Source organism: Miniopterus schreibersii (genome assembly GCF_964146895.1).
Source record: "Miniopterus schreibersii genome assembly, chromosome: 3".
In the NCBI taxonomy this organism is placed as follows: Eukaryota; Metazoa; Chordata; class Mammalia; order Chiroptera; family Miniopteridae; genus Miniopterus; species Miniopterus schreibersii.
Genome location: NC_138103.1, coordinates 21,150,354 through 21,165,913, shown reverse-complemented (window position 1 = coordinate 21,165,913; position 15,560 = coordinate 21,150,354). Strand labels below are relative to the sequence as shown.

At 49.2% G+C, this 15,560-nt stretch overlaps 1 protein-coding gene across 1 annotated transcript in view; it reads right to left on the bottom strand.

The window, feature by feature from the left end:
* Positions 1-15,560, bottom strand: part of ABCC1 (ATP binding cassette subfamily C member 1 (ABCC1 blood group)) — a 126,327-nt gene that overhangs the window by 21,084 nt on the left and 89,683 nt on the right. Inside the window, exons 16-19 of the mRNA XM_081132491.1 lie at positions 13,304-13,430; positions 10,773-10,949; positions 8,868-9,035; positions 6,704-6,887 (exon numbers count right to left, since the gene is read on the bottom strand). Coding sequence (XP_080988617.1) covers positions 6,704-6,887; positions 8,868-9,035; positions 10,773-10,949; positions 13,304-13,430 — 656 coding nt within the window. The remainder of the gene's footprint in view (positions 1-6,703; positions 6,888-8,867; positions 9,036-10,772; positions 10,950-13,303; positions 13,431-15,560) is intronic.

Below are 15,560 nucleotides of genomic sequence, written 5' to 3'. Positions count from 1 at the left end.
CCAAAAGGTCCGGGGTAAGGGGTACCTGGGCCAGTGGCTGCTTCCCCAACAGTAAGGAAGTATCTTAACTGATATGGCCACCATGGATACCAGCCGGATACCCACAAAATCCCAGGAAGTACCCACCTGTCAACTCTAACCACTGTAGCTTCGACGGTGGTGGCTAATGTTTACCAAGGGAGTGGGGAGGCTGTGCTGAAATACATCATCCCCTTTAATCCTCCCAACTACTCAGTGAGACACTGATTACCCCCAACTCCACTCCGATTTCCTTCCCCTCTGGTGCTGTGAGAGAGTGTAAGAAACAAGCATGATGTAGGGCCCTAAAGGGATGACCCCGAAAGCGGAGGGGAGGGATGCAGAAGGGAAGTCACAAAAGGGGATAAATATGCAGCCAGGGTGACCCTGGGAACATGCTCAGGTGACATGCATAGAAGCAGGATCCAGAAAGGCAGGCTCTCTGGGATGACAGCCACAGGAAGACGAAGAGGACAGAAAGCTAGGGCTCATTCCTGGGGAAAGGGAAGGAGTTCGTCCATGATCCTCAATCTTGGCTGTGAACTAACCATGGGGGATGCCCAAGGTGCAGCCCAGGTGCCTGTGGTGACTCTGCAGAGAGACGGGTCCCCGTGCTGAGTCAGAGCAGAGTCAGGCGGGGAGGGTTCTCTCACTTCCAGGTGTGGGTACTGGGGAAGTAATGAACCTCTAAGCCTCAACTACCACATCTGCAAAGTGGGAGTAACGACAGCACTTTCCCTCATACGCAGGAAGATGATGAGCTGTGCGTGGTGAACAGCAAGTATAAGATGCACTGTGGTGCTCATCCTTACCTGCATTTTAAACGTGGTCCACAGATAATTCGGGCCCACAGCCAGGATTGAGAATCACTGCCTTAAACATTTCCTTTAATGTCAGCATTTTTGTTTTTAATTAAAAAAAACTAAGCCAAACAAAAAAGAAGAGTGATAACAGGCAGGACTTCCCATGCAGCCACACACAGCCAGCACATATAACACATGCACAACATCCGGGCCCAGTTGCAGCCTTGACAGTCGTTCTCTGTGCAGGGGTGGGGACGCCTGAACACACTCCCAAAGACACCTGTCCTGTGGGCGGGTGCTTCAGAGAGCCCGGCTGTGCCACTGGGCTGCCAGGCCGCCCTCTGTAAGCCTCAACCTTGTCTTCTCCTCCTGCTCCTCACTCAGCAGCAACCCCCCAGTGGCCTCCTGTGGCTGCCGCCCCTTCTCAACCCAATTAGCCCACAGGTTGATACACCAAATGGGGCAGCTGGAAAATGCTCCTCTGCAAGAGGAGGGACTGAGGGTCTAAGAGGGGCAATGTGAACGTGTGCTGGTCTACTATAGTCCACCTTCTTCACAGGGGATTAGCCCTCCCCCTCTTCCTATGGTCCTGGCAGGCCTGTGAGGGTGCCCCAGGCTCCCCCAGCCAAGGAAAGGGGGTTGCCCAAGGTCAGCCCATCAGAACCCCTCTCCCAGGACATTGAACCATCATTGGTCCCACAAGAACCAAAGATAGTTCCAACTGATCTGTCCCAAAGAAGTCTCATTCCCAGAGTTCCCATCTCCTGAGTCCCGCTGCCTTTGGTTTCTGAGCTACCTGGTGTCCTTCAGTAAACACCCTTGTTGTTAAGTGGCTGGAGTTGGCTTCTGTGGCTGCAAAAGGGCCCTCTGCCAGGACCTTCAACCACAATGCTAGTTACAGAAGGCAGGAGGGACAGGTCCGCTCCAGCGACCAGTTCAGGCCTTTACAGCCCCAGAGGGAGAGAGGGCAGCCTTGCCAGCTGAAATTCTGCTGGAAGACATCCCTCCTCTGGGATGCAACCTGCAGTTGCTCCATCAGGCGTCATCACCCGCACTGTTGTGGCCTGCCAAGGTCTTGACCATGCCCAGGAGGTCTGAGCAGCTTAATAATAAAATAATCAGTAACAACCAAACTGTTACGACTCATCGTCCATCTACCATGTGCCAGGTGTTTCACAACCAGCATTTCCTTCAAGGTGTGTTAGTCACGGTCATTTGCCCAAGGAGACAGTAAACCTTAGCCAAGGTCTCCCAGCTGATGAGTGGCAGAGCTGGAGACTTGAATGATATCCCTAAGTGCCCACCAGAAAGCCTGGAACATAGTAGGTGCCCAATAAATGTTTGTTGAATGGACAATGGAAGGGGATGGAAGAGCAGACGTTCCAGGCCCCTTCCCAGGCGCGCAGCAATAGCACAAGCCTATCTGCAAGCTCATGCTGCAAGCACAGGCAAGTCCAGCCCACGTGCCACTGACCTGCCCCCTCCTCGTCCACCACATCGCTGCCTGGGAATTCGCAAGATCCAAGAAAGTGTTAAGAACTGAGGCAAAACTCCCTTCCTAAGTCCCCATGTAAACGCCCCACACGTTTGGGTGCAGATGGGTGTGTTCTCTTAAGGATGAAGGGCAAGGATGGCTGAGGGACCTGCTGTGTTTGAACCTCAGTTTCCCCACCCCACGTTTGGGGGTATCCCTGACAAGCACATTGCACATGGCCACCCCTTTCTCTAAAAGCTATAACCGTAAGAGTTTAAACATTAAAGAGCAGATCAACCTTCTGTCTTGACAGCTGTTTCACGGCAGCAGAGGGAAAGAAATTAAGTAAACAGAGTGGCAGGGTGGACATGACTGCTGGGAGGAGGCAAGGCCTCAGCTCCGGCTCACAGCCTCTAGTTCTTAGAGGACACAAGAACCTGACTCTGAGCCGGCTACACATGGAGCCGAGAAATGAGGAAGAGAAGGTCACTTGGCCCGGGTATCATCTTGGACCCTCCCAGGCTAGGATGGGGATCCCTTCTCGGGGTTCTCACAGCCTCCCATGCTTGCCTCCAACACCATGATGTCCTTGCTTACTTGGTGTTTGTCCCCCATCAAACTGTGAACTCTACTCCCAGCACCAGTACATCAGATGGCCATGTGAGTTTCTACAGGATGGGCACCGCATAACTCAAGGGGCACCATTCCACACAGTGGCTCAAGTACCAAGCAGACCACAGCCATGCTGTGTACACTGGATGGGCAGATGACAGAGTAGCAAATAAATGGCCAAGTGAACTAGCAGAGCTGACCTTCCAATGCCAGAAGGGGCACCAAATCAGCCATAGTGGTGCCATCTCACAGCCCGAACCCACAAAGCTGGTTTCTAAACCAGCCCTGAGAGAAATGGGTAAAAAATGAGCTTATCTTGTTTTCGCATCTGGGATATTTATGCAGCTGTGTTAATGTCCAAAGCCCAGAGACATATACAGACCGCATACACAGGGCATGACTTCAACAATCAAGGAGTCATTCATTCACTCAGCACATTTATTGTGTGTCTACTACATGACGGTCACTGTTCTCCATCCAGAGGTGACCAAAAAACCCTCATGGAGCTTAAATTCCAAGGGGGAGAGAGACACAGTAAACAAACTAGCAGATCCAGAATTTAGTGTCAGGTAGTGATAAGCACCACAGAGAAAAATAAAGCAGGGCAGGGGAAAACCAATGATGCTATGAAATAGTGATTCTTGGCATTTTTTAAGCAAAGACAAGAAACCTGTAATTCAATGACCGTTCCTTGAGTGTGTCTCAGCACCAGGTGCGGGGCTGTGATGCCGATAAGCCAGGCAGCGTTCCTGCCCTTGAGCCACTTAAGTGCTGCCTGGGCTGTGTGCTCTGCCAGCTGCTGGCCCTCAGAGTGGGCACGTCACAGGCTCACTGTTTATTCCAGCAATACTGCCTTTACTCAAGAAGGTTCTGGAACTCCGCTTGGGCAAGGGCCAGCGGGCAAGCCTCCCTCAAGGGAAAGATCCAAGACACTGCTATGCGCAGAGTCAACGCCTCGCTTTTGACCAAAAACGGAAGTGACCGGCTGCATCCCCCGACCCCCCTCCCGCCACTGGGCCCTGAAGGTTCTTCATACTCAAAAGAGGAAGAAATACGGCCACTGAGGACAGCCGACAGGAATGTGCCATCTGTACATGGACTCTCCACCGCTATTTGGTGTTTACAACAGATTTTTGCAATAAAGGGAGGCCCTTACGACTCGATGTTAAAGAAAAAATAAAAGGGTCAGGGGAATTGATGAAGAGAGAGACAGGTGGGAAAGAGGCCAAATGCCGGTGTAGTCCCCCCTCTCTGGGCGGTGGGAGAGTGGAAGGAGATTCTTTCTCCTGGTTCCTTACGCTTTTCCACCGTTTGCTATTGTCTACAATGAACACATAGTGATTTTATAATCAGGAAAAAGGAAAACAGCAGAAATTTGAGAAAGGGGGAAAAAAGTAGTCATGGGGTTTAAAGAAACTTCAAACAAGGTTCTGAAAAGTAAACACGTTGTTGGAATCAAGGTCTTTCTCCTAAGAAAACAAGGAAAGGACCTGGGCAGCCTGAAGTCAGAGTGGAGTAGGTGTCTCGCCATCCTGTGGGCCAAATGATGCTCTGCTGCCGGTGGGCAGAGGCAGTGTGCTGTGTATTGCAGGGTGTTTAACAGCATCTCTGGTCTCTACCTATTAGATGCTGGGAGTACCCACCCCGCAACCCCAGTTGTGACAACCAGACATGTCTGCAGACGTTGCCAAGTCTCCCTGAAAGGCACAGATGTTCTCTGGTAAAAACCACTGCTCTAGGTTTTAGGTTCTTAACAAAGAAACCAAAGTAAATTCAAAATGTTCTTCACCTTCCACGTACAAAGGTTTTGAGCCAATTTGTAAATCTCTTTGCCACCACCACCAACAACAAAAAGTTTCCTAGAAATCAGTACAATGAATGTCCCTGGGGAGGGACATCTCCCCACCCTGAGCCTGGTTCCTGTTACATCTCCCCCTTCCCTACCGTGTGAGAAAAAACTCCCCAAACCAAACACTCCCCCTTCAGCCTGTGTGTTCTAAAAAAGACTCGATTAAGCCAACAACAGGGGCGGGGCGGGGTGGGGAGCTTCCCTTTAGGAGGAGCCAAGAATGTGTTTCAAACAAATCCAAGGTCACTGGCGCCTGGAGCTGGCTAAGCGAGACTAGGCACTGAAGCTGAGCCTTATCGCTGGGCCTTCGGGGGGGGGGGGGGGGGGGAGCCCAGTTTGATTTAGACACATAGGTTGAGGACTTCTGTGTCCCACCCGGCAGGAGGCTGGGTGGCTGAATTGGGGAAATGACCCCACAGTGGTGCTAGGGTGGTGGATGATGGTATTTTCACCAACAAATTAAGTGTTGACGTGCACCAAACAGAGAGAAAAAAGAAAAAAAGAAATGGCAGTGTTCCATGTCCTGCATAAACTGCTTTGCACACGCCTGCAGCTGGGGAGGAATGGGGAAAAGCCATTAGGGCCAAGGGCACGCACCTCGGTCGCAGGCTCCATCCTTCACGCCAACTTCGCGTGTGTAGGAGACAGCCAGTCGATGTGTCTCTCTCACACTGATGTTTCTCTCTCTCTCCCCTCTCTCTGAAAAGCAATTCTACCCCCCTCATGAGCTGTTAGGAGGATTCAGCAAGATGACCTCAGCAGAGAACAGAAGCCCCAGTGAGCACGCTGTCCCAGCTGTGTGCCTTTCCCATCACAGACATTCCCTTCACCTGGGGAGCTGTGCAATGGGGCAGCCCTGCGGCCCCGCCCTTGAGGCCTGTCTGGGGACCAAGTATATAATAAACACACTACAAAGTCTCAAGAAGTCTGTAATCAGCTCCTGGAAGAGGGAGATCAGGGTAGGACAGTTGACCTCTGTGTAGTTCCACTCTTTTTAGCAACAGCTGAAACCAAAGCTGAAAGGCATCAGATGACCTTTCTGTGTTAACACAGGCCAGAGCTCAGGGAAGAGAGAATCATCTGAGAGGCCAGTCTGACCAATGAAACACAGGGCAACTGGCAAAGGTTGCAAACCAATTCCCTGACTTTTAAACCAAATGATAAGCGAGAACAGGATTCTTAGAAGTCTTGCCCTGTCTGCTTCAAATAAAGGCAGGGTGACGTCCCAGCCCAAAATTCAAAAGGCACCTCCGAGACTGTCCCTGCTCTCAGAGTACTGGCCTGGGAGGGGAGCCAGGGTGCAGCGTCTGGGAAGTAGGCAGGTCTACCTTGGCCTGGCAGGTGCCAGGGGGATGGGGGTAAAAGAGACGCAGCTCTTCCCAGGGCAGAAATGACAGCAGCTGTCATTTACGCAACACTCTGTGCTGGGCACTGTGACAGAGGCTTCACGTAATGTAGCACATTAAATTGACACCAAATGCTAGAAGGTTGGTTCTGTTGTTACACTGCTCTATCAGTGAGGAAACTGAGGCTCAGAAGGGGTTTGAGGTCCAAGAGCTGGTTAAGAGCAGCAGCTGGGATTCAAACCCAGGTCCTGCCAACTCCAAGCCTGCATGCTCAACCACCTTGCCTCATGACCCTCACATGTCACTGGCTCCTTACAGCCTCTTGGGAGCCAGAAGGACTATGATTATCCCTGTCCCTATTTTTGTCACAAGGACCCTGAAGCTCAGGAGGCCCAAAGCCATACCATAGAAAAGATTGGGACTTGTGCCCATGTCTGCAGACCAGGACATACAGCACTGGGACCACTCCTCATAAGGATGGTTCTTCCAGATGGTTCCTGAGAGGGCCTGGCCCAGTCCCTGCCTGATGCCCTGATGAATCACCCAGTGGCTGGTGGAAACCTCTAGGGGACAACTGAGGCCCTGCAAGTTGCCACCTTACCGTCGTCCTGCTCCGTCTGTTCCTGCTCGGCGCTGGAGTACGTGCGCAGGAACTCAGCGAAGGCCCCATCCCGGGCCAGTAGCTCCTGGTAGGAGCCCATCTCAGAGATCTTGCCGCCACTCATGACGATGATGACATCCACCTGCGGCAGGTAGCTGATGCCATGTGTGACCAGGAGCCGAGTCTGTGGGCAAAGCAGAGACCGGGCGCGTTAGCACACATGTGAGAGAGGCAATCACCCCACACCTAGGTGGCAGGGCTCCTATCTGAAGGTGGATGCACACCTGGGACAACCTTTGGGTGCTTTCATTCAACACATGTGCCAGGACCTGGGGGAGGGGGTGGCAGTAACAGGGAAGAACTCGAGAATCCCTGTCCCCGATTCCAGGGTCAGGGGAGAAACGAACGATGTGGGTAAAACGCCATGTGCTGGACGGTGACACAGCACAGAGGGGGCAGGGCACTGAGGGTGGGGTAAGTGTTGCAATTTTAACAAAGGTGATGGGAAAGGGTATTTTTGAACAAAAATCTGAAGGACAGAAGGGAGGGAGGGAACCTGGCACATGTGGACAAATAAGGACTCTGCAAAATAATTTGCTGGCAATGGCTTCATTTTTTAAGTAACCACCCACTCCCACACTTCCCACAAGCTTCAAAATTTGTAGATATGTCCTTTATCTAATGATCTGAATGTTTGGGAAGATACTCATCAAGCTATTTACGTGAGTTGACAAACGTTTTCTTAAAGGGCCAGATGGTAAACATTTTCAGCTCTACAGACCGTCCGGTCACTGTGGGAACCACCAGCCCTGTGGTTGTAACGTGACGGCAGCCATACACAAGGCATAAACAGAGGGCTGGCTGTGTCCCCATACAGCTTTACTTATGGACACTGGTGTTTAAATTCAATGCCATTTCATATGTCATAAATTATTATTTTTCTTCAGATGTTTTCCAACCACTTAAAAATGTAAAGACCATTCTTAGCTTGAGGACCAGACTTAAACAGAGCAGGCCGGGTTCCTGGCCCCTGCCCTCAGGAGAGGAGCTGGGTGCAGAAGGGAGGACCATTTTCTAAAATTTTACACATACTCTTTATAGTCTGACTTTGTTACCATGGGCACGTAGGAATTTGGTAACAATTTTTTCAATATTTAAAAATTAAGTCTATACAGACTTTGTTGTGGTGTGTACGGGACTGCTTCAATAGGCTGAGTGGCACAATGTTCACTATATATGCGCACAACGTGATAACACTATCAAAAGAGTTCATACGCACAGCAAAAAGACTCGAAAGAAACACGGAAATCTCTAAGTGGTGAGATGATGCCACTAGCTTTTGTTGTTCTTTTTCATGTTTTTCTGAATCTCCTATATTTTTCCCATGAGCATGTTACTTTTTTAATCAGAAAGAGAGAAAAAAAGAAAAGGAGAGGAGAGGAAAGGAGAGCAAAGAAGAAAGGAAAGAGGAAAGAGGAAAGAGGAAAGAGCAAAGAGCAAAGAGCAAAGAGCAAAGAGCAAAGAGCAAAGAGCAAAGAGCAAAGAGGAAAGAGGAAAGGAAAGGAATGGAAAGGGGAAAGGGGAAAGGGGAAAGGGGGAAGGGAGGGGGAGAAGGGAGGAATCAGTACTCTCACCCCATAATTCCTCTACAGAATAAAATAAAATAATTAAATTAAAAATTAAATTAAATTTAAAAATTAAAGAAATAAAATTATAAAATAAAATATAAAATAAAATAATGAAAGAAGACAGGAACTATTTCCCCGGGTCAAGGTATTGTGGCGGTTTTCCTGCTCCAAGCCTCTGTCCCTTGGCCCATGGTCACTTCGGAAAAGAAGGGACAGCTGCCTGCTCGGTCACAGGGAATCTTTGTGGGATTTCTTTCTATGAAGCCACCATTATTGTTAAACCAGGAAGAGGGGCCTTTTTTGGCCAAGCGGAGGCAATGACCTCAAGTCAGTGCCAAGGACTTCCCCCCATAATGACAAGAGCAAGAAGGCCGTCCTGGGAAGGCTTCCAAGGGAAGCATTAGAAAAGTGTTCTTAAGTTCAATTAAAAAAAACAAAAAAAAAGCCTGGGAAGTGAAAGGTTACCAAAGGGGCACATTCTGACTTAACCAAAGCGTGAAAGAACCAGACCTTGAGCCCTGCCCCTCTTCAGGTACCTTGTTCTTCAGCATCCCCTTGGGGCCGATCACATTTTCAAATATGTGTTTTCCCACGTGGGAATCCACTGCCGATAGGGGGTCGTCGAAGAAGTAGATGTCGGAGTCACAGTACACAGCCCGGGCCAGGCTTACGCGCTGCTTCTGGCCCCCTGACAGGTTCACGCCCTGGGGAGACACATGGCAGAAGGTGGGTTTGCTGCGAAACCTCAAGACACACAGAGAAGGCAAGCTGCTTGGGATGCAGCAGACCCAGGCTGGAGACCCCACAGGGCGGCACCCTCTCCCTCCTATGCAGCAATAGAGGTATGAGATTGCACCTGCATGGTTGTGGGTTCAAGTGCTAGCATGGGATTTAGCCTCACTTGTAAAACAGGTGGAAGAGAAAACCTGAGCCTCCAAGGAGCTGCTGAGTGAAGACCCAGGACAGAGTGGGAGTTTAGCAAAGGGTGGCCAGTGACACTGAATAATGTTGGCTACGGAAAGGCTCCTGATCTCTGAGTCAGATGGAAAGCACCAGAGGATGTGGCAATATCATTACTGCTGTTACTATTATTATTGTTAACAGCTAACATTTTTTTTCTAATTTACTCCGGATCTAGCACTCACTGGTGAAGCCACATACAATCCAGGCAGACTATACCCTGGGGACACTGGGATCTAGCTCCACTCACTAGCAGGAAGGACACAAGGGCACCACATGGACCAAAGCAGCAGCCCTGGCCCTTCCATGCCAGATAACCCACTGTCTGGCTGAGGAATCAAAGTGCATACCCACTGGGTTAACTGCCCAGCGTCTCCTGAGAGATGCCCATCACCCCCTTGCAACAAGGTGGTGTCCTGGCAACCAGGTTTTTTCTGCATGGTCCCTCTGGCGACAGGTTTTTGGCCCAGGGGAAGATACCAGACTTGAGCTAAGCCAATCATATTCTCTTTCTCCAGATTTTGGTGCTGGGACCCAGACAAGGAGAGAGGAGTCACCAAGTGGCAGAAACACACACTTTTTTCAAAAAAGAAAGAAAAGAAGTAAGAAAGAAAAAAAGCTGATCTGCAGATTTCCCTCAAATAAATCATTCATCAGAAAGCTGGAAGAACCACAGGCTTGTAACTAAAAGCAGACAGGAAAGCTATTTGGTGCTGCCGTGGAACATTTGCATTTGCCAAGTGGACACCAGGTGACCACCAGGGGGCAGTAAAACAAGCTGGCCAGGCAGAAAAGAGTGTGCAAAGGCCCGGAGGTGGGAAGGGGCTCAGGCAAGTCACTTAGCCCCTCCCTACCTCCTTTTATCAACCACTACACGGGGAAACGGTAAGTCCCATCTAATGGGCGTGCTGTGAAGACAAAATATGGACAGTGCCTGGTACATAATAAATCCTCAAAAGTGTTATTTTATTATCATCACTGTTCTGAAAGAGACTGTGGACGTTTGAATCACTGACACCCCTCCTCCCTGTATAGTGCCCTGTGTCATGGGACTTTGCAGACTACAAAGGTAGAGTGCACTTTCTGGTCCCTTGTTTTTGGGCTCAACCAAGTGATCCATCCATTTTGTGATGGAAAAAACAGTGTGCTTTAAGGGACATCGTATTAATTTTTGTTCTCTTGGGCTTCTGCTGTCACCATAAGAGCTTTCCCCTGGGGAGCTGCTGCCCCTCAGCCTAGGCCCCAGCACAAAGCCATGTGGGGCAGAGTTGGGCCAAACCCACAGCCTGGAGCCAAGCTCCACTGGCTTGCAACATGGAGCAGTCGCCCAGCTGAGCCCAGCCTGGGTCAGCCAATCAGTCGATTCACACGCCCACAAATAAGGGAATAAGTGTCCAACATCATAACCACTGAGATTTATTTTCTGATTATTACACGGCCATAGCTGACTGTTACAGGGGACATGCTGAAGACATACTGACCTTCTCACCAATCTCTGTCCGGTCCCCGCTGGGCAGAATTTCCAGATCTGGGAGGAGGGCACAGCCTTCTATCACAGCCTTATAAAACTGTTCCTGTAGCTGGCGTCCAAAAAGGATGTTTTCTCGGAGAGAATCATTCTGAATCCATGCCTGCTGGGGGACATAGGCCACTGAGCCCTAGATGGCAAGTGGAGAAGAAAGCAAGAGACAGGGAGACAGATTAGATTAACAAAATAGCATCCAGCTCAACCATGTGCCAGAAAGGCCCTACTTCACAAATGACTTTTCATCACACCCATTGTTTCAACAGGAGGGAAACTGGGTCACAAAGGACAATGGATGCCAGAGCTGAGATCAGAACCCACACTGACCAACATCGGGAGTTCAAGAATTAAAATACACACTGGTGAGATTATAGTTAGATATTTAGTAAACATTCATTGAATGCCTTCATCAGTGAACTAAACTCCTGCCTCCCAAGAATGGGAAATTCCTGACACGATTAAAAAAATTATTTGATTATAGTCAGAGTAAATGCTAAGAGAAAAAAACATGTGAGACCTTTAAACAGTCCTTTAAAAAGAAAGACCTAGTTAGGAACAACCGGAAAGCATTTCTTGAGGAAACCTCCTTGATGAAATTTAAGCAAGGGGTTCTGTATCAAAATCATCCATTTCAAAAGCTTTTGTGTCTTTATTTCTACATAATGTAAGGTGTCAAGAAGGCCACGAGAAGAGGGGCAGGCACTCCCTTCTGGGGAAAATTAACAAGTCAAAATTAACAAATGAACCTGTAACCTTGTCAAACCAAATACTCAGTGCACCCTCAAATTCCAGATCCATCACTTTTGTACTTAAAGGCCTTTTTCTTTTCTTTTTTTTCCTTTTTTAAAAAAATATATCTTTATTGATTTCAGAGAGAGGAAAGGAGAGGGGGAGAGAGAGATAGAAACATTAATGATGAGAGAGTCATTGACCGGCTGCAGCCCACAACCCGGGCATGTGCCCTGACTGGGAATCGAACCCTGATCGCCTGGATCCTAGGTCGACACTTAACCACTGAGCCACACCCGGCCGGGCAAAGGCCTTTTTCTTTAAAACAGTGGTTCTCAACTTGGGGTACTTTTGCCCTCCAGGGGATACCTGACAATGTCTAGAGACACTTTTGGTTGTCACAACTGGAGGCTGCTACTGGAATCTAGGGGGGTACTGGCCAGGTATCCACCTTACAAAGCACAGGACAGCTCCCACAACAGAGAATTATCCAGCCCAAGATGTCAACAGTGCTATGGTTGGGGAAATTCAGGGTTAATGAAACAGAAGGCAGTGTGGGTCCTACCATGATTTCTAATTTTCTTCCATTAACCCAGCTCATGTTGCCCACTGATCATACTTCATAACATGTACTTGAAATAATGACAGAACACTTCCTAAACAACAGCTAGATGTTATTAGTTTGGACCCAACCACTGTAACGTACACTTTCTACTAATGCATATTAGGCTACAGGACATCATATAATCAACAAAGAAAAGATTTTGCACCAAAATAAAGACAATGGCATAAGCCAGCATCCCCAAAAGCAGATTCTAAGAGACAGTAATTCTGGGGATATAAATAGTTGCTGCATAGACAATAAAGAGGTGCGGGCAAATATGTCTAGGCCATGCTGGATTAACCAAAGTTAAATAGTTTTTTCCCCCCTTGCAGGACTTCTCAGAGACTTTATTAATGTTTATTCTAAGTCTCCTAGAGGGAAGGGATCAGAGTATGCAGAATTTCCCAAAACATCCCGCTGCAGACCCCACTCCAGGTAATGTTGGTGTCAACAAACTTCGAGGGAGGTAGTCCGACATCAGGAAAAGGCCTTCGTGGGAACAAGCAAAATGCAAAACAAGACTCTTGATTTCTAAAGGACTCATTTGTCCACTAAAGCAGCCTCTTAGACTCTCTCTTGAGGCATATACCAGCTTAGCTCAAAGTACTCTGTGTATTTAAAAGCAATAAAACCACAGTCTGTATTAGCCCTATATTAAGAATTCGACAAGCACACAGAATTTAAACAGCTTCCCTTAAAAAGAATTCTCTAAGATCACATTCCAATGACATTAGTCAAAAATTTTAAGTTTTGTTACTTTTACAAAAAGGGATACACAGAGAGGTCTGTAGAGAGAGAGTAAGCCAGAAAGACTCACAGATAAAGGGGCCACGGGATGCACACTGAGGGGCAGAGATGGGAGGGAATGAGAGACAGTGAGCAGACCAGGGAACATTTGTGTGTTTACTAAATATGCATTGAATGCCCACTACGTGCAGGGCACTGTTCTATGTGCTGGGATACAGCAGGAAAAAATGACACTTCTCTAGGATGGCACAGAGAAGAGCAGAAAGAATGAGAGAGAAAATGAGAGGAGGCATCGCTGCTCTTGCTTCATGCACGGGGACCACAGTGAACGAACACGGCATTGCACGTGACCTTCCTCCCATGCCATCAGCTCCCCAGAGCCCCCGCTCACCCAGTCCTCCTCCTACCTTGAGAGCCACGTGCCCCTCCACCTTGTCCATCTCGGCCAAGAGCGCTGAGAGCAGAGACGACTTTCCACAGCCCACCTGGCCCACCACGGCTACCAAGGATCCTTCTGGAACGGAGAAGGTGATGCTGAAAAGACAGAGCACACAGTGCCTCAGCCGTGCTCTCACCTGAATGAGGCCAGTGGGGCTGCTGCCCCAGCCCCTGGGGCTGGATTTACCGAGTGGAGAGAGAGGCAGAAGGCAGGGCTGTCGCGAACCTCTAAGATCTGGAAATTCCTCCTGCGCTTCTACCGCTGAGCTTAGTTCAGTGAACAGTCTCAGAGGCCTTCCCTGAGTGAGGCACGGGTCTGGTGCTGAGATGCCAGTGCATCTGAGAAAACGGAGACAGCAGGAGAGACCTAAGCAATCGGCTAAAATGCAGAGGGATTCACTTCGCCCAGGGACACAACACAGGTGCCCTGGGGGAGAGGACACCCCAAAACGAGCTCTAAAGGAAGAGTAAGCATGTGTCAGACACAAAAATGTGGAAAAGCTTAAGAAAAGGCCAAGGCTGTGAATAACAGGTGTGATCAGGGATCGGCATGTCAATGACACAAGATGAGGCAGGGAGGGTAGGCGGGTCCTGGTCCTGAAGGTGGGTGGGTGGTGGCCAGGCCTGGGGGACCTGAAGAAGCCACTGAAAGGTTTGAAGGGGGCCTGGACATGGATGAATGAGTTTCAGAAACAGGTCTCCACTGAAATTGCCCTTTCACAGATACTAGTAAGCAAAAAAGCAAAGGACAAGAAACTAAGCTTGACGCTCTGCCGGTAAGACTGGCTGTCACACGACATGTGTCAGAGCTGTGATTCCACCCACCAGCGAAGGGTGGCACGTCCAGGGCACTGCTGACCTTACGTACACTGGCTGTGCTTTTCCACGGTTGCTATTATGATTTTCAACATATTAGTGGAAATGCTTGTTAGATTTTGCTGTCACTCACTGTTTAATTCTTGGGAACCTGCTGCACGGTCACAATGATTATTCTTTCGTTCCTATGCAGTGAGGGGAATGGGTTACGGGGCCCAGTGAAACAGCTCCTGCAATCATCCAGGTGAGACTGAAATATTTTTATAGGCAGAGGAGAAAGGAAGTTTGGATGGAGAAAGATGTGGGGAGTCAAGGTGGTGAGGGAGACTGGAACAGGAAAGCCTTTGGTTCTGGAAGGACAGAGGAAAGAATGAGGGCGCAGGTGTAGATTATTTAGCTGTGGAGTAAAGCTAAAACCGAAGCAGGCAGGAGTAGTGTTAGACATAAGGAAGAACTTGCTAAGCATGCAATCCCACTGTGAATTTCCAGGGGAGGTGTTATACAGATCCTTTTCTCTGGGGAATTTGTCCCCCGTCCCCAGCACCCTCCCGTCATATAAATACAGCAGTAATTGGGCTACCCAGGAAGGGGGTATTTGTTCAGGGGCATGGGGGGTAAATCTGGCCTCTAAAGAAGCCCCTTCTGGCCTCATGTTTTGGGGATTCCTTAAGGAGGCCTAGAAGCCACTGAGCAAGGCCTCTAATCAAAAGTAAATAAGGGGCACTTGATAAGTTGCCTGGGGAACCAGGTCAATTCCCTGGATACGTTGTGCTTTGTGGGCAAAGTACCGGATGGGGAGTAGGTGAGAAAGGGTGAGCCAGGCCGCTGGCGAACCCTGGGAAGGACAGAGAGCAATTCCATCCTGAGAGCAAATCCCACAGGATAAGAATTTCTTTCAACAGACCCAAGCCTGCCAGCATCACAGCCTGGGACCCAACTTGGCCAGTCAGTGTGCTGGGTCTCTCCAGGCACAGTAATTGGCTCAGGGAGGGGCACATGACCCAAACTGGGCCAATCAGAAACAGGGGGTACACCTGGAGTGATGGGGGCCATTTGCCATCACGAGGGGAGAGGCCGTCTGAGAGGGAAGCAGAACGAAGACAAGACAGTGAGAATCCTAATGCGCTGAGTCCCTGGATCGCACTGTACCTGAAAGTGGACCTTCTCCGTTATGCGCACCAAAAATCTCCCTTTGTTGCCTAAGCCTATCTGTGCAAGGGTTTCCACTACTTACAATTAAAGGGACCCTCTGTGCCAGGCACACTCTCATCTCCTCAACAAAGCCCAAGCAGGTGTGACTGCTCCCAGATGAGTAAACTGAGGCTCAGAAAGGCAAAGTGACCTATTCAAGGTCCTCAAGCTGAAGCATGCATGGCTGGATTTTGAACCCATGTTTGACCAGAGCCCTGT